Source organism: Thamnophis elegans, chromosome Z (genome assembly GCF_009769535.1).
Source record: "Thamnophis elegans isolate rThaEle1 chromosome Z, rThaEle1.pri, whole genome shotgun sequence".
Taxonomy (NCBI): Eukaryota; Metazoa; Chordata; class Lepidosauria; order Squamata; family Colubridae; genus Thamnophis; species Thamnophis elegans.
Genome location: NC_045558.1, coordinates 3,068,389 through 3,089,864, shown reverse-complemented (window position 1 = coordinate 3,089,864; position 21,476 = coordinate 3,068,389). Strand labels below are relative to the sequence as shown.

At 47.8% G+C, this 21,476-nt stretch overlaps 1 protein-coding gene across 1 annotated transcript in view; it reads left to right on the top strand.

Moving 5' to 3' along the window:
* NBEAL2 (neurobeachin like 2) overlaps positions 1-21,476 on the top strand; it is a gene marked incomplete at its 5' end in the record, with an annotated part of 107,129 nt that overhangs the window by 15,163 nt on the left and 70,490 nt on the right. The window contains 10 exon segments of the mRNA XM_032234884.1: positions 8,811-8,894; positions 10,358-10,456; positions 11,725-12,311; positions 13,687-13,819; positions 15,535-15,654; positions 18,171-18,489; positions 18,755-18,837; positions 18,979-19,071; positions 19,283-19,454; positions 19,609-19,742. Coding sequence (XP_032090775.1) covers positions 8,811-8,894; positions 10,358-10,456; positions 11,725-12,311; positions 13,687-13,819; positions 15,535-15,654; positions 18,171-18,489; positions 18,755-18,837; positions 18,979-19,071; positions 19,283-19,454; positions 19,609-19,742 — 1,824 coding nt within the window.

Here is a 21,476-nt window from a genome sequence, read left to right as displayed (position 1 = left end):
ATCATCATCATCATCATCATCATCATTATTATTATTATTATTTTAAGAGTCGGATCACCTGCAGACGCTTCTCCCTTTTAATAACTTTCATTCATTGGGAGTCCCTGCACTGCTCCTTATAACAAGGAGGAAGAAATTTGCAGCATTTGAGACCCCCTATATACCGTCAATTTCAAAGCAGGGGATGATGGTTTTGGAGTCTTGCAAGCAACGGAGGCAGAGAGTTGCATCCTTCCTGGATCTGGAAGTTTGCAAATGTTTGGAATTGCAGTCAAAAAAGTTTAGTCTTAAAACAAACCACGGTTTGCACTCTTTTGCTCTGCCGAGAAATTCAAAATTTCCCCTCTCTGGATTGAAAACCACTTTTTGTTCGTCCCGGCACTCATATTTCAGAGGAAAGGAGTCGGTCGGTAAACAGCACACAGGCAGTCCTCGAGTTACAACCACAAGGGAGGCCCAAAACCTCTGTGGTTACGCCAGGCATTTTTAAAAGTGAGTTTTGCCCCACTTTACAACACTTCCTGCCACAGTTGTTAAGGGAAGCACAAAAGGTTATCACGCTAGTAACCCATTTGTTAAGTGAATCTGGCTTCCCTATTGACTTTCCTGGTCAAAAGGTCGCAAAATGGGACCAATTGACCCCCAGGACCATCATAAATATGAGTCAGTTGCCAAGCATCTAAATTTTGATCCTCTGACCATGGGGATGCTGCAATAGTCATAAGTGTGAAAAAACGGTCATCAGGTGTGTTTTTTTTTAACAATGCCGTTGTAGCTTTAAACGGTCGCTAAGTGAACTGTTGGAAGTTGGGGACTTCCTGCAATTGCTGAGGACAAGCCAGGATCTTTGCGGTTCTTTCGCCTCTTCCTAAAAGTCGCTTTTGCAGAGACTCCAGGCCCCCCCAATAAATGGGAAGAAAAAGCATGGATGGGTTGCATGTTGTTCCCTTGTGGGAAACCATGGTTATCTGAATTAAAGCCTCAAATATTTCCCAAGCTGGCTGGGATCTGCATGTGACACATTAAACAAACAGAATTCCTTTGCTCCTGCCGGTTTTAGTAGCCAGGGAAACTGAGGAAGGCTTTTGAAAGTTGGTTGGCTAAAAAGAAAGAAAACATCTAGGCAACATCTGTGTGAAACTGACCGGGAGCTTGTCTGTGGAGGGGGGAAAAAGCAATTAACCATCCTTCCGTCGGGAAAGGAAAGTGGGGGGGGGGGGTATCTGAGCTTCACATCTTGACAGGTTTTCCTAGTTTTCAGCCTCTGCAGGACATTTGGACATCCTCGGCTTACGACCACAATGGAGCTCAAAATCTCCGTTGCTAAATGAGACGGTTGCTAAGTGAGTTTTGTGACCTTTCTTACCACGGTCGTTAAGCAAATCCTTGTCATTGTTAAGTTATTCAGACGGTTGACCAGCTCAACAACCAGGATTTTACTATTCCTAAGCAAACCGGCTGTTAAATCAGTGGTGCCTTATTTTGCAACCTTCCTCGCCGCGGTCGTTAAGCAAATCGTTGCAGTTGTTAAGTTAAGAACAAGGTTCTTACGTGAATCTGGCTTCCCCCCTTGACCTTGCTTGTCAGAAAGGTCACAAAAAGGGATCACGTGACCCCGGGACCCTACAATGGTCATAAATATGAATCAGTTTCCCAGCGTCTGAATTTTCCGACAGCAGGGATGTCGCGACCAATATAAGTACACGCCAGCTTGCTGAGCCTCAAATTTTGATCTCGTCACAGTGGCAATGCTGCGACGGTCGTAAGTGTGAGGACAGATCGTGTCACTTTTTTTTAAAAAAAGGGGGTGTTGCATTTTTGAACCACTGCAAAACCAACGGTTGTAAGCCGAGGACTTCACTTGTAGCTGGACCTATTAATAGGGACGTTCTTCTGCTGTTTTTAATCTTCTTTTATGGTTCATTTTGGTGTTCCATGCAGCTTAATTTAATTTTTTGCAGAGATTTAATGGCTTGGCTCCCTTGAGAAACTGGTGTTTGTGTGATGGGCTGCAAAGTTGTGGGTTTTCTGGTGCTTTGTCTCTCTCGGTTAAACATTTCCAACTCAAATTTCTGACTTGATTTTTTGACGGAAAGCATGAAGTTTAAAAAAAAAAATGTCTGGGTGCTTTTTTGAAAAAAAATTCAGGTAGTCCTCGACATACGACCACCATTGAGCCCCAAAAATTTATGTGGCTAAACAAGAGAGTTGTGATGTGAATTTTGCCCCGCTGTACGACCTTCCTCGCCAAAGTTGCTAAAACGGAATCACCGCAGTTTCCTAAGTTGGGAACACGGTCGTTAAGCGAATCCGGCTTCCCCATTGACTTCCCCTTGTCGCAAAAGGGGATCGTGTAACCGTCGTAATTAGGAGTGGGTTGCCAAGCGTCTGAATTCTGATCACGTGACCATGGGGGGGACACTGTAACGGTCGTAAGTGTGAAGAATGATCGTTAAGTCCTTTTTTGTCCGTGCCGTTCTAATTTCGAATGGTCAAGCTGTCGTAAGTCGAGGACTGCCTGTATTCTCCACCTCTATCTCTCCTCTTCCAGGTTTATTTTATTCTATTGTTTATTTTATTTGCGTCCCGCCTTCATTATAATTGCAAATAATTCAAGGCGATGAAACGCATCTAACACACCTTTCTCCTCCTCCGGTTTTATCTAAAACAGGAACGTCCCAACTTGTGAACTTTAAGACCTGTGGAGTTAAGGTCTTAAAAGTTCCCAAGTTAGGACACCCCCTGATCTAAAACAACAACCCTGTGAGGTAGTCTGGGCTCAGAGACAGTGACTGGACCAAGGTCATCCAGCTGGTTTTTCATGATTGTCACGCCCCACTCCATTCCATAATTAGGAAAGAAGACCAAGAGACTCCATGGGTTGGAAATCCAAAGTACTTTTACTAATTATAAATGGTAAGCGAGCAGTAGTGAAGCAAGATCTGAATAATATGGCGCGAAAGCAATTGATATATAGGAAAACCCGTTCCCCCCCCTTAGGATCAAAGCTCCAGTCCAATCATAAGTCCTTCAAATGTCAGGTGTGAGATAACTTCAAAACGACAGGCCGAAGATGGAATGTGTAGGCCGTTGATGCAGGCGGGAAACACGTACGCATGCGTAATCCCACCGACTGGTACATCCTAGAACATTCCTCCAGCACATCAATTAAATCCCTCCCACATACACGCCCCCCCCTCCCCGTTTCATGGCAGCTGAAGCAACAGCAAAGCAGAAGCTGACATCCGGCCGTCCCCCGGAAAAAGGCTGTCAGGCCTGGAAGAAAACACAAACAAAACAGACAAATAACAAAACAAATGAAAAAGGGAGGGGAGAGAAGTCAAGGTTTGTCGGGATAAGCAGCATAAAATTTCCGAAGCAAGCGGGGAGCACGAACGTGGGACTTATCAACCCATTCCGTGTGGGAGGGGGGAAAATGTTTCCAAGCCACAAGGTATTGGATGCGATTGCGGTGCTTGCGGGAATCCAGAATGTCCCGGACTTCAAAATGACGTTCCCCATCAACAAGCAACGGAGCAGGCGGAGGGTCATCTGCGGGGCGCAGGTCAGATACCCGAACTGGCTTGATGAGGTTGATATGGAATACCGGATGGATGCGGTTAAGATGTTTGGGCAATTGCAAACGAACCGAAACAGGATTGATAACTTTCAAAATCGGGAAAGGGCCAACATACTTGGGACCCAATTTCTTAGACTTTTGAGTGGTATGCAAGAATTTCGTGGACAAATACACTAAATCACCAACGTGGTACTCATAAGGCTGAGAGCGTTTCCTATCAGCCTGCTTCTTATGAGCCTTGTGGGCGGCGTCCAAGGTGGAACGAGTGAGGGGCCAAAGGCGACTGAGACGTTCACTCCAGTCCGCCACGGAAGGAACCTGAGGCTGGGCCGTAGGCAGTTCGGGGATAGGAACAAAATCATGGCCATAAACGACCCTGAAAGGGGTGAACCCAGTGCTGGAGTGAACCGAATTGTTATAGGCCACTTCAGCGTGTGGTAACAAGTCCACCCAATCGTCCTGTTGATAATTGATGAAACAACGTAAATATTGTTCAAGGACGGAATTAGTACGTTCACAGCCGCCATTAGTCTGAGGATGGTAGGCGGAGCTAAGGCCCTGGGCGGAGCCAATACGCGTGAGGAACTCCTTCCAAAACTTGGACGTGAATTGGACCCCACGATCGGAGATAATACGGTCGGGAACGCCATGCAAGCGGTATATGTGGGAAAGGAAGAGCTTAGCCAAGGCCTTGGCGGAAGGAATCTTGTGGCACGGCACGAAGTGAACTTGCTTGGAGAACAAATCAGTAACCACCCAGATAACCGTGTGCCCCTGGCTCTCGGGAAGGTCCACAATAAAGTCCATAGAAATTTCCTTCCACGGGGCAATGGGGCGGGCGACGGACTGTAGAAGGCCGTGTGGTTTCCCCGGAGGTTTTTTGGCGGTAGCGCAAACCGGGCAACTGGAGACATAAAGTTCAATGTCCTTTTTTAAAGAGGGCCACCAGAATTGTCTCTTCACGAGGTGCAAAGTTTTCACGAATCCAAAATGACCCGCCATCCTGGAGTCATGAGCGCGACGAAGGACCACAAGACGTAAGGAAGCGGGGATGTATAATTTAGCTCCAATCCACGGTAGATCGTCTCTCATGGTGCATTCGTCCCGATGGTTCAGGAACCAGTCGTCCTGCGGGAGAGCTGCTTTGAGGTCAGAAAGCAGGTCGTGAGGTACGTCCTTTTGGGCCTTGGTCTGGTGACGTGTGAGCACCGGAGCCGCCAAGAGCGGTTGGACGATACTTAGCTTGGAACAATTATACTGAGGTAACCGGGACAAAGCATCGGCCATGAAATTCTTTCCACCCGGGATATACTTTAGAGTGAAATTGAAACGGTTAAAATATTGGGCCCAACGCATCTGCTTTGGGGAGAGACGGCGAGGCGTGCGCAACGCCTCCAAATTTTTGTGGTCAGTCCACACCTCAAAAGGGTGTTTAGAGCCTTCAAGGAAGTGGCGCCAAGTAGCGAGGGCCCAACGAACTGCAAACGCCTCTTTCTCCCAGACCGCCCAGCGTCGTTCCGTGTCAGTGAGTTTACGTGAGGTGTACGCGCAAGGCTGTAAGGTACCCTGGTCATTGGCTTGTAGCAGAACAGCCCCAACGGCGACATCACTGGCATCAGCTCGGACAACGAAGGGTTGGTTGAGGTCAGGATGTTTAAGAACTGGTTCAGCGGCAAAAAGGCGTTTAAGTTTTTCGAACGCCGCCTGGCATTCCATGGTCCAGTCCAAAGGCTTACTGGGTTTAGGTTTTGGGTCGCCTTTAGTTTTGAGCAAATTAGTAATAGGGAGAGCAATGTCGGCAAAAGAGGGAATAAATTGACGGTAGAAATTAGCGAAACCCAAAAATTGTTGCAGTTGTTTACGAGTTTTGGGAGCGTCCCATTCAGTGACGGCCTTTACCTTCTCAGGGTCCATTTCAACTCCATGAGGGGAGATACGGTAGCCCAGATAGTCAATAGTAGTTTGGTGAAACTCACACTTAGACAATTTGGCATACAAGTTGGCTGCACGGAGTTTTTTCAAAACAGTGCGCACTAGATTGACGTGGTGGTCGTGAGAGCGGGTATAAATGAGGATATCGTCCAGATATACGATAACGCCCTTATAGAGATGATCGTGTAGGATCTCATTAATAAACTGCATGAATACAGCAGGAGCCCCCTGTAGGCCAAAAGGCATGACCCGGAACTGGAAACAACCAAGAGGGCAGTTAAAGGCGGTCTTCCATTCGTCCCCCTCCTTAATGCGAACCCTATAGTACGCTTCACGCAGGTCCAATTTTGTGAAGATGCGGCCCTTCCCCAGTTGCGCCAATAAGTCCTTCATCAATGGGAGTGGGTAGAGGTTTTGAGAACATATGGCGTTAAGGTTCCTAAAGTCACAACATAAACGAAGAGACCCATCTTTCTTCTCACGAAACAGCACAGGGGCCGCCACCTTGGGTCGGGCCGGTTCAATGAAACCACGTTTCAAATTTTTGTCAATGAAAGAACGCATCTCCTCCATTTCCCTGGGTGACATGGAGTAAATGCGGGGTTTTGGGAGTTTGACCCCGGGCAAAATGTCGATGGAGCAATCAGTAGGCCTGTGGGGGGGCAGAATGTCCGAAGATTGCTCGCTGAAGACTTCCTTAAGATCCAAATATTCCTTCGGAATTTTCTCCTCTCCTGCAATCCTCTCCTGCCCCCTAGCGGCTACTTCAGGAACGTTAGTGACGTCAGGTTGGTTTGGAGAGCCCTCCCCCACTGGAGGAACTTTGGAGCGAATACGCAAGCGGCCTGTCCGCCAATTTATGTGAGGGTTCCACTTCCGGAGCCACGGGATGCCCAAAATAAGTGGTCTGTCCATGCCAGGTGCGACCACAAAAGAGATTAATTCAGTGTGGGTACCCATTTTCATTTCCAAAGGCTCAGTAAAAAAATGGGCGGCCCCCCCCACCGCAACCGATCCGTCTATCTGGCAAAAAACAATAGGGGTTTTCAAAGTGCGCAATTTGAGTCCTAATTTCTCAACCATGGCTGGGTTGATCATGGACCGGGAACAGCCGGAATCCAGTAATGCTAGGAGGGTGGCAGGTGTCCCCTCAGGAGGAACTTTTAATTCAATAGGGAGTAGAAGGGGTCCCTTGTTTGAACTCACCCAGTGAGGTGAAGTGTCGTCATCTGAGTCATCAGAAGAAGAGGAGTTAGCATCCGCGTCATCCGTCAAAGGTTGGGGAAGAGGAGGGGGGTTGGTTTCCCCAGCGAAAGCCGTTTCCTTCTTTTTCTTTTCAGAGCCTCTGGCAGGTTTCTCCTCACGTCTGGGAGGGGGTTGGGCAGAGAGGGGTGATTTCGCCCGACAGAGGGGGGCGGTATGCCCAAGCTTCCCACAGCGAAAACATGTTAAAGGTCTGGAGGAGCCAGAAGGGGGCTCCCTCGCGTCGCCTCGGCGTCTGAAAAGCGCTTGAGTAGTAGGAGGGGGGAGGGACTTGGCAGCTCTTTCTTTTCGCTTCCTTCTTTCTTCAGTGGCATAACGCAGACGAATTAAGTCAAGCTCCGCGTCAGCAGCATGTTCAAACCAAGTGATTAAACGCCTCGGCAGGTTACGATTGACACATTGTTGATAAATGTCAGCGTTTAAGCCTTCAGCAAATCTGTCCAGAAGTGCATCCTCCCCCCAGCCTCTCATGTACTGAGACAGACATTGAAATTCCTGGATGTATTGGGCGACTGGTCTATCGTCTTGGTCAAAGGTTAAAAACTTTAATTTGTTCCGCTTCTCAGTTAACGGGTCATCAAAACGTTGGCGGAAAGCCGCCATAAAACGGTTGAAATTCCCCAAGAGGGGAGAACCAGACATATGCAAAGCAGTTGACCACGTAGCCGCTTCACCGTCCAAGGATAAAAGAACCATTCTGACCCTTAAAGTGTCAGATTCAAAGTCCCGCCCATATATTTCCATGTAGTTAAAGACTTGCATAAGAAAGGAGGGAAGGGTGGCTGAAGCACCATTAAAACGCACAGGCAAGGGAGGAATTTTAGCCATCCGATGTCGTCGGGGGGGGGGCCTGGGGGGGAGGTCCCCTTTGATCAGCAAAACCTCGAGCCGCAGGGGGTGAGACAGGCCGAGGGAGGGGTGGGGGAGAATCCTGGCGTGGGTGACGTTGCCAACTTCTCCAGTCTCTTTCCTCCTCCCCCCTCCTGTCCTCCAAAAATGTTTGACCCCAATAATCAGGTAACTCACTCCGCTGTGGTTTTCTCACGGGGCCCTGGTGTTGATAATTTCTCCATTCAGCTTCATCGCCTCTTTGGCTCCAATAGTCAGGGAATTCACCCGCCTGAGGTTTCCTCACGGCCCCTGGCTCCAGCGAAGTTTGTTGAGGCGGTCTCTGGGTGAGTCCAGCATTCCAGCTTGTCTCTATTTCTCTTTGCCCCACTGAAGTTGACCAACGGGGTAGGGGGGAAGGCTCAGGCTGATTGGAAATTTGTAGTTGACATAAATCTTCGTGCAGAGGTCGGTCAGACGGGCTGGGCTGGTGTAAAGAAAGGTCGGGAGGTCCCAGTTCACTGGAATCCGTCCCTCCAACGGCGCCTTCCTCTTCTCTGGTCGGAGAAGACATTATGTCCCTTCTCGGTAGACGTAAATCTCCTGGAAAGGGATATTATTCAGATCTTGCTTCTTGTCACGCCCCACTCCATTCCATAATTAGGAAAGAAGACCAAGAGACTCCATGGGTTGGAAATCCAAAGTACTTTTACTAATTATAAATGGTAAGCGAGCAGTAGTGAAGCAAGATCTGAATAATATGGCGCGAAAGCAATTGATATATAGGAAAACCCGTTCCCCCCCCTTAGGATCAAAGCTCCAGTCCAATCATAAGTCCTTCAAATGTCAGGTGTGAGATAACTTCAAAAAGACAGGCCAAGATGGAATGTGAAGGCCGTTGATGCAGGCGGGAAACACGTACGCATGCGTAGACCCCAACGACTGGAACATCCTAGAACATTCCTGCAGCAGACCTCCAGCACATCAATTAAAACCCTCCCACATACACGCCCCCCCCCTCCCGTTTCATGGCAGCCGAAGCAGTAGCAAAGCAGAAGCTGACAGCTACCGCAGGACTTGAACTCACAGTCCCCTGCTTCTTCTGAACCCCCACTGGAAGTTCTCGAGATGTTGGCCCACCTATGAGAATGTTTGCTGTTTTGAGGTGATGAGACCCTTTTCCTCTTCTTCTCCCCCCCCCCCCCAGGTTTTTGACAACAGTTCGGACGCCATTCCGATTCACGCCATCGGGGTCCTGACCTCCATCATGGCTACCTCTCCCTCTGCTAAGGTAAGAGGCCAGACACACAACACAAACACACACACGTCATGTCTGAATAGCCCAGAATGGCGATAGCCATGCAAGTTGGCCATCTCTGTTGTGTCTTCCCCCCCAAAGCGAAATGGGGGAACAGGAAGCGAAGAGCGAGCGATATCGGGTGTACCTAGATACACCCATGTTACACCTATCCTCCATTTTTCTATGCCTTTTGATTTATTTGTATAGTGAGCGGCCCGGAGTCCTACGGGATTGGGTGGCGTACAAGTGTTATTAAACTTTGAAAACTTTGAAACAAGGAAAACCGGCTTGCAGGCCAAGAGAACTGACTTGGTGGTGTCCTTGGTGTTCTCCGAGCTTGGCGGGTTTCTTGCAGACATTTTTTGACCCAACTAGGGAACATCATCAGCAGGCCTAGAAGGGACTGCTTATAAATGGAGAATAGCCCACCCTTCTTTCTAGCACTGATGATGTTCCCTAGTTGGGTCATGAAGCATTGAAAAGAAAGCCAACAAACTCAGAAACCACCAAAGACACTCCTCCTCCTCCTCCTCCTCCTCCTCCTCCTTTGCACATATCTCCTCCTCCCTTCTAACCCTGATGGTGTTATCTAGTTGGGTCAGGAAAGGTCTGCAAGAAAACCACCCAGCTCAGAGAGAAAGGCAGGATGATGGATGGAGAGATGGAGGGATGCATGACGAGAAGGACGATCGGATGAATGGCTTGATGATGGATATGTTAAGAGAGAGAGAGAAAGGCAGGCAGATGGATGGATGGATTGATGAATGGATGGATGGGTGGGTGGACAAGTGGGCGGACAGACAGACAGACACAAATAGATGGATGATTGGGTGGGTGGGTGGGTGGGTGGCAGTGGTGGGTTTCAAAAATTTTTCGAACCTACTCTGTGGGTGTGGCCTCCTTTGTGGGAGTGGCTTGCCAGCCATGTGACCTGGTGGGAGTGGCTTGCTGGCCATGTTCTCTCTCTCTCTCTCTCTCTCTCCTTCCTTTTGTCTCTCTCCCTTTTTTCTTTTTTTCTTTCATCTCTCTCTCACTTTTTCTTTCTCTTTTTCTTTTTTCATTTCTTTCTTTCTTCCTTTCCTTCTCTTTCTCTCTCTGTGTGAGTCTGTGTGTGAGTCTCTCTCCGTGTGTGTCAGTGGTGGGTTTCAAAAATTTTTGGGACCTCTTCTGTAGGTGTGTGGCCTGCTTTCCGGGTCCACTGGTGGAACCTCTTCTAACCGGTTCGGTAGATTTGACGAACCGGTTCTACCGAACTGGTGCGAACCGATAGGAACCCACCTCTGGGGGGTGGGTGGGTGTGGGGGGACAAATGAGCAGGCAGACAGACACAGACAGATAGATGATTGGATGGAAGGAGGGAGGAACGGAGAGAGAGAGAGAGAGAGAGTTTGCAAAGGAACCCACCATGGTCTGGCCTGATCTGGCCAACGTTGGCCATTGGTTGTCTTCTGCAGGAGGTCTTCAAAGAGAGGATTGGCTACTCCCACCTCTACGAGGTCCTGAAGAGCCAGAGTCAGCCCACCAAGAGGTTGCTCCAGGAGCTACTCAACATGGTAAGGGGGCCGCAAAAGAATGTCGCTCTTCTTCTTCGTTTTTACAAAGTTCGCCCTTTTTACATCTGGTTCTCCAAAACTGAAGAGGATTTTTTGGGCCCCACTCCAGAGTCCAAAAATGGTTTGCTGATGCTTGTTTCCCCCCCTTTTTTTTGCAAACGGCTTAACTCACCTTCCCAGGGTAGCCTATTTATTGCTTTAGGATTTCCATATGGCCTCCTTTCCTCCTATCCCACTTTGCCTTTTTCCAAGGCCAAAATTGAATGGAATTAGAATTGGACAGAATTAGGGATGGAATTGAGTTAGAATCAGAATTAAATAAGAAATGGGACTAGAATTGAATTTAAAGGATCAGAATTACAATTGCATTAGAATTAGAATTATTAAATTAGAACTATGTTTAGCATTGGAATTAGAATTGAAGGCATTAAAATGGATTGGAATTAGAATCAAATTAGAATTATTGAATTACAATTAAATGAGAATCAGAATTAAAATTGAATTAGAATTAAAATTGAATCAGAATTACAATTGCATTAGAATTAGAATTATTAGAACTATGTTTAGCATTGGAATTAGAATTGAATTAGCATTAAAATGGATTGGAATTAGAATCAAATTAGAATTATTGAATTACAGTTAAATGAGAATCAGAATTAAAATTGAATTAGAATTAAAATTGAATCAGAATTACAATTGCATTAGAATTAGAATTATTAAATTAGAACTATGTTTAGTATTGGAATTAGAATTGAATTAGCATTAAAATGGATTGGAATTAGAATCAAATTAGAATTATTGAATTACAGTTAAATGAGAATCAGAATTAAAATTGAATTAGAATTAAAATTGAATCAGAATTACAATTGCATTAGAATTAGAATTATTAAATTAGAACTATGTTTAGTATTGGAATTAGAATTGAATTAGCATTAAAATGGATTGGAATTAGAATCAAATTAGAATTATTGATTACAATTAAATGAGAATCAGAATTAAAATTGAATTAGAATTAAAATTGAATTAGAATTAAAATTGAATTAGAATTAAAATTAATCAAATTCAGTTAGAATTAGAATTCAAATTCAGTTAGAACTATTGAATTAGAATTAAGATTAGGATGAGGATTCAACCAGAATAAAAATTGGAATTAGAACTTAATTAGAATTATTGAACTAGAATTAGAACTGAATTAAAATCAGAGTCGAATGAGCATTAGAGTTAGAATTAGCCGTAACTCACCGTCAGACCTGTGACCCTTTCCCCAGGCTGTCGAAGGGGACCACACCGCCACCCCTCCGCGCCTCATCCACAACGAGCAGCCACTACTGATCCTGACCCAGTGGATCCCCGAGCTCACCTCCCGGGATCTCCAGATCTTCCTTTCCGAGTGGCTGAAGAAAATCTGCAAAGCTTCTCTCCAGAGCCGCACCACCTGCGTCCGGGCGGGCATGGTGGGGTACCTGTTGGACGTGCTGAGCGCCGCGCAGCAGAATCTCGACCGCAAATGCACCGAGAATCTGGTCGACTTGCTTCAAGCGCTCGGCGGCCTCTCGATCCGTCCGGGTGAATTACGGCAGTTGCTGAAACTCCTGCGGACCGAGAATGGGGCAGGTTGCCACCCATACACCGTGCAAGTCGTGCGAGCTCTTTCGGGGATGGCGCGGAAGGAGGGACCCGAGCGGGCACTGCAGTATTTCGACCTGATGCCCAGCATGGCGGGGATCATGGTGCCCACCATCCAAAAGTGGCCCGGGGGCGGCTTCGCCTTCCACGCCTGGCTGTGTCTCCTGGCCGAAGACACCAAGGAGGCTCCGGAGGAAACAGGCCGGCTGAAGCGGAAACAACTGTACAGGTGGGAGTGCCTGGAACTGTGACATGACACCCGTCTTTCATGCTCCGAAAGGGATCAGGGAACCCAACCTCTGGGTTATGGAGAGCGTTGGAAGCCAGAGATCATTGGGTCAAGCTGACGCCTGGGCCAGAGAGCGGTGTTTCTCCACTTTGGTACTTTAAGAGGGGAGGATTCCAACTTCCAGAATCCACCAGTCAGCTATGCTTAAAGAGGGGGGGACTTCCACTCCCAGAATCCCCCAGCCAGGATGCTTTAAGAGGGGAGGACTTCCACTCCCAGAATCCCCCAGCCAGCTATGCTTTAAGAGGGGAGGACTTCCACTCCCCAGAATCCCCCATCCAGCTATGCTTTAAGAGGGGTGAGCTTCCACTCCCAGAATCCCCCAGCCAGCAATGCTTTAAGAGGGGAGGACTTCCACTCCCAGAATCCCCCAGCCAGCTATGGTTTAAGAGGGGAGGACTTCCACTCCCAGAATCCCCCATCCAGCTATGCTTTAAGAGGGGTGAGCTTCCACTCCCAGAATCCCCCAGCCAGCAATGCTTTAAGAGGGGAGGACTTCCACTCCCCAGAATCCCCCATCCAGCTATGCTTTAAGAGGGGTGAGCTTCCACTCCCAGAATCCCCCAGCCAGGATGCTTTAAGAGGGGAGGACTTCCACTCCCAGAATCCCCCAGCCAGCTATGGTTTAAGAGGGGAGGACTTCCACTCCCAGAATCCCCCATCCAGCTATGCTTTAAGAGGGGTGAGCTTCCACTCCCAGAATCCCCCAGCCAGCAATGCTTTAAGAGGGGAGGACTTCCACTCCCAGAATCCCCCTGTCAGCTATGCTTTAAGAGGGGAGGACTTCCACTCCCAGAATCCCCCTGTCAGCTATGCTTTAAGAGGGGAGGACTTCCACTCCCAGAATCCCCCATCCAGCTTTAAGAGGGGAGGACTTCCACTCCCAGAATCCCCCAGTCAGCTATGCTTTAATAGGGGAGGACTTCCACTCCCAGAATCCCCCAGCCAGCTATGCTTTAAGAGGAGAGGACTTCCACTCCCAGAATCCCCCAGTCAGCTATGCTTTAATAGGGGAGGGCTTCCACTCCCAGAATCCTCCAACCAGGATGCTTTGAGTAGGTGGACAAATCTCAGAATTCTTCATCCAGCATGGCAGTCTGGGGCATTCTGGGAGTTGAAATCCGGCTTCCCTAAAGTTTGTCAGAGCCAGAAACAGAACCCTAAACTAACATAATTAATGATGATTGAAAAGGCAAGCAGGTTTCTCTGTTCTGTTTGGAGAGAGCCTATTCGCCACAGGGACAAGACTTCTCTACCTGCTCAGGTGAATCTAAACACCTGCAGCCAAGATCAGCTTCCTTCCCATCCCACACAGCTTCTTCACGGCCAGCGGGACTGGCTTCGAAGCCTTCTTCACCACGGAGGGCATGTTGGTGGTGGCTGTTTGCACCAAGAAGGAGTACATGACGGTGGCTCTGCCAGAGATTCCCTTCAACGACGCAGCCTGGGTGAGCCACAGGCGGCGGGGGGGGCAGGTTTGGGGTGTGCGGTAACAAAATCTGGGGGTCCCCCAAGGTGCCCCACGCCGCCAGTGCTGCGCATTTGTAGCTGAGCCGGATCCCCCCTGGTGATTTTGGACAACAATTAGATGGGGATTGACCAAGATTGCACCAAGGAGGCTCATCTGGATGCTTACTAAGCTACAAATTTGGGGTATTATTTTGTGCGGGGCGGGAGACTTTGGTTGTTAAGGAAAACAAGACGCCCTGGGTCACCGAGAGTGAGTTTTCTTTAACAACAAAAAGTCGTAAAATCAGACACGGCTCACTTAACAACCTCCTTTGTTTAACAGTGCAAATTCAAGTCCCCGTTGCGGTCGTAAATCGAGGCCTACCTGTAATAAGACACCGCTTGGAGATTGTATCTCTTGAAAAATATCCGCTTGGCTGATAGTTTTCCGAATCGACCCGCGTTTTGTCCCTGACGCTTTTTTTTTTTTAATTAAAAATTTTGGGGAAAAAAAACTTTTACAAATATTTACTTCCCTCCCCCTTCCCTCCCCCCCAACCTCCCCCCCCTCGACTTCCCAGAACCAATACAGGGTATAAATCTTTAACAATGATATTCTAAGATAAACTTTAAAAAAAAAGTTAGTCTCATCTTTCATTTGCGCTTTAACTCCTCTTTGCTAGGCTAACTCTAAACAGATTATATCATTCCTTGTTTCTTCAGTCAAAAACTATCTGGAATTTCTTAGTCCCATATTTATTTTGAGTATAGTCAATCCATCTTCTCCACTCCAGTTTATATCTCTCATTGGAATGGTCCTTGAGATATGCTGATATTTTAGCCATCTCTGCATCTCTGTTACTTTTAATGTCCATTCTTGAATAGTAGGCAAATTTTCCTTCTTCCAGTATTGGGCCACCGAGAGTCTTGCTGCCGTTATTAAATGCAAAATCAAGTTAGTCTCTACAACTGTACAATCAGTAATTACACCTAACAAAAATAACTGAGGGGTAAACTTTATCCTTTTTTAAAGAACATTTTGCATAATCCACCATGTTTTTATCCAAAATGCTTTAACCTTTTTACAATTCCACCATATATGGTAGTATGTAGCATCAGCGCAATCACATCTCCAGCATTTAGGTTGTAAATTTGGATACATAGAGGCCTGTTTTTTGAGAGACCACCTGCTGCCAATTACCTCCCAAAGACCCATTAGATCGCACAGGGCCGGCCTCCTCCGGGTTCCATCCACCAGCCAATGCCATCTGGCTACTACCCGGGGGAGGGCCTTCTCTGTGGCAGCTCCGGCCCTTTGGAACGAACTCCCCGTGGAGATTCGGACCCTCACCTCTCTCCCGGCTTTCTGAAAAGCCGTTAAAACCTGGCTGTGTCGGCAGGCCTGGGGTTGATGAGCTCCCTTCCCCTCTCGACAGGTGTGGTTGTTGGTCATTTTAAATGTCTGTTTTGTATTTGTATGTTCCCCTTCCCGTTTGAGTTGTTCGCCGCCCTGAGTCCCTTTAGGGAATAAGGCGGCATATAAATAAAATAAAACTTAAACTTTTTTAGGATCTAAATGCCATCTATAAAACATCTTATAAAAGTTTTCTCTCAACGCTTTTCATCGCCTTTCCGTCCCTTATCCACCGCTTCAGAAATGTCGCTGTTCCGTTGGAGTGAAACCACTTAACGTTTTGCTTCCTTTCGTTGCCAGCATTGCGTTGACGTCGTCCACATTGTGGGCCGCCGGCTGTTCAGTCAGAATCTGGTGAACATTTTCGTAGATGGCCAGCTCAAGAAAATGGCCCAGCTACGTTTCCCGTCCCTCGGTGAGGTATGTTGTCCTCGGGTCACACCGTACAATTTTATGGATCTGTAAAAATCGCACCCAGGAGCAATAGCACTTAGCAATCGCACTTAAGACTTATATACCCCTTCACAATGCTTCTACAGCGCTGTCTAAATGGTTTACAGAGTCAGCCTCTTGCCCCCAAAAATCAGGGTCCTCATTTTACCGAAGGATGGGAGGCTGACTCAACCGGCAGCCAGGTGAGATTCGAACTGCCAAATTGCAGGCAGCCGGCAGTCAGCAGAAATATCCTGCAGTATCCTTCACTCTAACCGCTGCGCCACCACGGAGGACGCGGACAGCCAGAGGATGGTTTAAACCAGTACTACTGGTGGCCACTTTAGAAAAGCCGGTGATATCCATCCATCAGCAAGGTGGATCAGATTCGTTCCTTCAAAGGGATCTAGGACAACTCACCGGAACGAATGTGATCTAAGAGGAAAATCACATTTGTTCCTTCGAAGGGATCTAGGACAGGGGTGTCAAACTTGATTTCATTGAGGGCCACATCAGGGTTGTGTTTGACCTCGGGGGTGGGGGGTGGAGTGGGGGTGGCCAGGTTGGGGGTAGCCAGCTCGAAGTCACTTGTGTCGGGGCGCTGGCGGTGACCCAAGGGCTCTGCCAGCAAGAAACGGGCTCCCGAACTCCATTTTCAGCTGCGATGGCCTCCTGCAACCGTCTGCCAGTGAAAATGGAGCTCTGTTTTTGCTGGCAGAAGCACCACGGGCTGGTCCTTCACTACTTCCAGGCAGCCCCATGAGTCACATCTAAGCACCCCGCGGGCTGGATCCGGCCTCCGGGCCTTGAGATTGATACCCGTTATCGAGGACAACTAGCCACGACCAATTCATTGCGTTCAACTCGCCGCAGGACAATCTAATGCTGTATTATTCATTTCTTTCAGTTACTTTTATTATTTTCATTTTCGACAAAATTATTGTAACTCTTGTATTTCTGGGATTGGCTTTATTTTATTATTATCGGCCATGGTTCTGCCAAAATTAAGCTAGGTTTTGCATTTGTTGAATTGTCCTGCGGTGAATTGTCCTGCGGCGAGTTGTTCTACGGCTTACGCAACTTTGCACGATCACCTCAGACGGATTCTGCCAGTTTAACAACCGTTTCGGTGATCGCATGCTTTGTGGCGATTGTGTGCTTCGCTCCGCGCACCTTCACAGTTATAAGAAAACTTGCTTTTCCACCAAAGGTGGGTTGCTCCAGGTTCAGCCCGGTTCGGCCGAACCGATAGTGGAATTCAGGCCTGAGTCGCAGAACCGGCAGCAACCCAGGCCTGCCAGGCTCCCGAACTGGTTCCCTCACCGCCACTGGGCCGCCACCATTTTGGTTTTTAGTGACTGCGCGTGCAGTCACTGTAAATTGTTCTGCGCATGCGTGAAGGACAATTGACATTGAACAGCGCGTGCAGTGTGTGTTGGGTCCATGCGCGAGCGGGTTGCGAACCGGTTGTAAAACCGACAGCAACCCTCCTGTACATTCCACGTTACTTCTGGGGTAGGAACACAACTGAGAAGTGGCAATCCGTTCTGCCACGCGAATTAGCTGGGAGGGTATAGGTAAATAAAGAGCAGGGGTGGGTGAACAGATTCAATTTATCGTCACAGCGAACCGGTGTGCTCCCCAGCTGATCGTTGTAGCTACCAGTTGGCCCGAACCAGTCCGAACTGGCTGAATCCCACTCCTGATTACAGGTGTTGAAGTTCTAGTGCAGTGATGGCGAACCTTTTGTGGCTCGCATGCCAAAAGCGGGGGGAACACAGAGGGGGGCGTGTGGGGGCGAGCCACACCCATAATGCTATGCGCACAACCAACGTTCTCCCCCATTTTTTGCATGATTTTTTTCTCCCTCCCCAGGTTCTAGAGCAGTGTTTCTCAACCTTAGCAACTTGAAGATGTCTGGACTTCAACTCCCAGAATTCCCCAGCCAGCGAATGCTGGCTGGGGAATTCTGGGAGTTGAAGTCCGGACATCTTCAAGTTGCCAAGGTTGAGAAACACTGTTCTAGAAGCTTTATAGGAGCCCAGGAAGGGCAAAAACATCCTCCCCCGCCCCCCGGAGGCCCCTCCTGAGACTTCAGGAGCTTCCCTGAAGCCTCCGGAGCACGAAAAACCCATCCTACGGGCAAACTGGAAGTTCGGGGACATACTTCCGGTTTGCTCGTAGGGCCGGTTTTAGCCCTCTGGAGCCTTCAGGGGCCTTCAGGAGGCTTCCCTGAAGGCTCCGGAGGGCAAAAAACGACCCTACGAGCAAACTGAAGTACGTTCCCAAACTTCTGGTTTGCCCGTGCTAACTGCAATTCAGCGGTTCAAATCTCACTGGCTCAAGGTTGACTCAGCCTCCCATCCTTCCGAGGTGGGTGAAATGAGGACCCGGACTGTGGGGGCAATATGATGACTCTGTAAACCACTTAGAGAGGGCTGAAAGCCCTATGAAGCGGTATATAAGTGTAACTGCTATTGCTATTTTCCCCTCTTCCTGGCCAGGCGTTCACCTCTTGCTGCATTGGTTCTGCTGGCCATCGGACTACCACCACGTCCACCATCTACTCGCCCCCATCTCACTCGCCGGATCTGGAGTTCCCGACGCATCCTTTCCTGAACCGCTCGCAGTCCTTCCCAGCGTCTCTGGCTTCTCACACCTGGACCCCCATCCCACCCCGGGAAAGCATAGTTTCCACCATGATTGCGGGGACCCAGGACACCGAGTGGGGGATGCCCACCTCTTTGGAGGGCCACTTGGGGTCAGTCGCTATCTTCTACGAGGCACTCCAGCCTGCTCAGGTGAAGGCCTTCTTCTTGGCAGGTAGGGGCTCTGGAAGGAACCGTGTGCGTTGACCATTTCACCCAAGGAGACTTGAAGGATAGGCAGATGTTTGGGGTGGGGACACTGGTGGCCCAAGCAGGGCAGAACAAGAGTAAGGAGGAGAGCAGGAGATAAGGATGGGACATGTCTTGATGGAGGACGGTCACCCAGAACTTCAAGCGATGGTCCTTTTGAGGAGGACCTGCTCCTATTGCACTCTGAGTTTGAGGGCACCACGTCTTCCTTCCTCTTTTTCTTTCCACAGGACCAAACATCGCATCACCGTTTAAGCCCGAGGGAGACTTTGGGGAACTGAGTAGCAAATTACTTTTGTACTACACGCCCCAGGTAAGGTCAAGTCCAAATTTCTTCACACCCTTTGGTCAGATTATTCTGCAAGGAGGACCTAGCCTGATGACAGGACCAAGTTTGCTCATCCTCAGAGCTAGTCTTTACCTTTTTTTCCCCTCTCCTTCGGTGGTTCTCTAGGCCTGTAAAAGCAACATCTGTTTGGACCTGTCTCCAAACCATAACCTGGACGGGAGGTTGACGGGGCATCAAGTGGTGAACTGGGATGTTAAGGTAGGTGGGAATCCATACTCACGTCTTTTTGGGTGGAATTGTCCCAGCTTCTCTCGCAGGGACTGTTAGCTTGTGTGTAGGACCATGTCAGGTCTCCACGGAAGTTCTGCTACCACCACCACCACCCCCTTAGAAGACCTCTTTGGGGTCTTCTGAGGTCCACCGTGTGATGGTTCCCAAGTCATAAAGCTTTGCTTTGGGTTCTGCGTAGGATGTCATCAACTGTGTTGGCGGGATGGGAGCTCTCCTCCCTCTGCTGGATCAAGTAGCGTCTCAAAAGGAAGAAAGCAAAGAGATCCAGGAGATTAACGATCTGGTTGGGCCAGAGTTGACGTCTTCAAGGAGCGCTCAAGGCTTACACATTCCCTTGGGGAAATCTTCAGGTGACAAAAAAAAACCTGCCAATTTGGGGGGAGCGGGACGATACAGATAAGGGAATCCTGGGAGTTGAAGTCCACCCACCTTAAAAGTCCCTGTTTTAGATGGTGCACGAGATGGTGTGAAGGTGATTTCCATTGTTGGCTTTTCCAATTTTAGAGGGCAGGCTGGAGAAGAATGGAGTGGCTGCTTTTTTACTACTGGTAAAGAACTTCCTGTGTGGTCACCAAGTCAATCAAGAGAGTTTGGTCCAATGTCATGGTCCGGCCATTATTGGAGCCTTGCTACAGAAGGTGAGCATCCATAAACACATCCATAGAGGGATGTTCTCATCTAACATTTCCAACATTTTGATCTGTGTTTCTATTCTCGTTTGTTTTATAGCCCAAACATGACCACGTTGCTTCCTGGTCAACAGTAGTTCAATGTAATCTTCTTCCCAACCTCCCATTGTAGCTCTAGATCTAGTGGTCTCCTGTCCCTTGCTAACAATGTTGTGTTCCTTGTTTAGCTTCCAAACTCAGCCAAATCCAGCTAGGGGCTACCCCTGATGAACTAAATACAGGTAGTTCTTGATTTATGGCCATAATGGGGACCCGAATATCCGTTTTAGGTGGCAAGGTCATTAAGCAAGGCCTCCCTTGGCCGTGTCCAATTTCACAACATTCTTTCGTTGCCGTTAGTAATCAAAACATCGTGTAATTGCAACTTGCGACTTCTGCTGGCTTCCCCAGTGTCGTGGCTTGTTGAAAGCCAGCTGGTTGCAAATGGTGATCGTGGGAACCCATGATGCTGCAGCCATCATAAATACCTGCTAGTCGTCAAGCACCCAAATCACGATCATGTGACCACAGGGACACTGCAATGGTCACAAGTGCGAGGAACCAGTCATAAGTTACTTTTTTCAGAATCGTCATAGCGGCTGCTAAAAAAAACAGTTGTAAGTCAAGGAGTTTGTAGTGATACACCATTTGTTTCTGTTTCCCAAAAACAGAAATTGTCCATTGTCAAAAATTCAATATGGTGGCCCCCCAACCAGTTAATCAAAACTCCTTCCCTTTTTTTAATAAGTGTCACAACCTTCGTAGTTGCACACATGATTGTGACCATCAGGCTTCATTTGCATTCCTTCTCTTCATAAAAATCTAATCTATTTCTATAACATTTTCCAGTCTTTCTCCATTATTTGAAACCCATTGAGTGAAATGGGTCTCAAATTCCCCTTTTCAAAGATCTACCAACTAACCCAGTGATGAAATTCACATTTTTTTACTACCGGTTCTGAGAGTGTGGCTTGGTGGGTGTAGCAAGGGAAGGATACTGCAAAATCTCCATTTTGGATACTCCAGAAGTGGCATTTGCCGGTTCTCCAAACTACTCAAAATTTCCGCTACCCATTTTCTGAACTACTCAAAATTTCCGCTACCGGTTCTCTTAACTATTCAAAATTTCCACTACTGGTTCTCCAAACTACTCAAAATTTCTGCTACTGGTTCTCTGAACTACTCAAAATTTCCGCTACTGGTTCTCCAAACTACTCAAAATTTCCACTACTGGTTCTCCAAACTACTCAAAATTTCCGCTACCGGTTCTCTTAACTATACAAAATTTCCACTACCAGTTCTCCAAACTACTCAAAATTTTTGCTATCGGTTCTCTGAACTATTCAAAATTTCCACTACTGGTTCTCCAAACTACTCAAAATTTCCGCTACTGGTTCTCTTAACTATTCAAAATTTCCACTACCCATTCTCTGAACTACTCAAAATTTCCACTACCCGTTCTCTGAACTACTCAAAATTTCCACTACCCGTTCTCTGAACTACTCAAAATTTCTGCTACCGGTTCTCCAAACTGCTCAATATTTCCGCTACCAGTTCTCTTAACTACTCAAAATTTCTGCTACCCATTCTCCGAACTACTTAAAATTTCCGCTACCGGTTCTCTGAACTATTAAAATTTCCACTACCGGTTCTCCAAACTACTCAAAATTTCCGCTACTGGTTCTCCAGAACCTGCTGGATTTC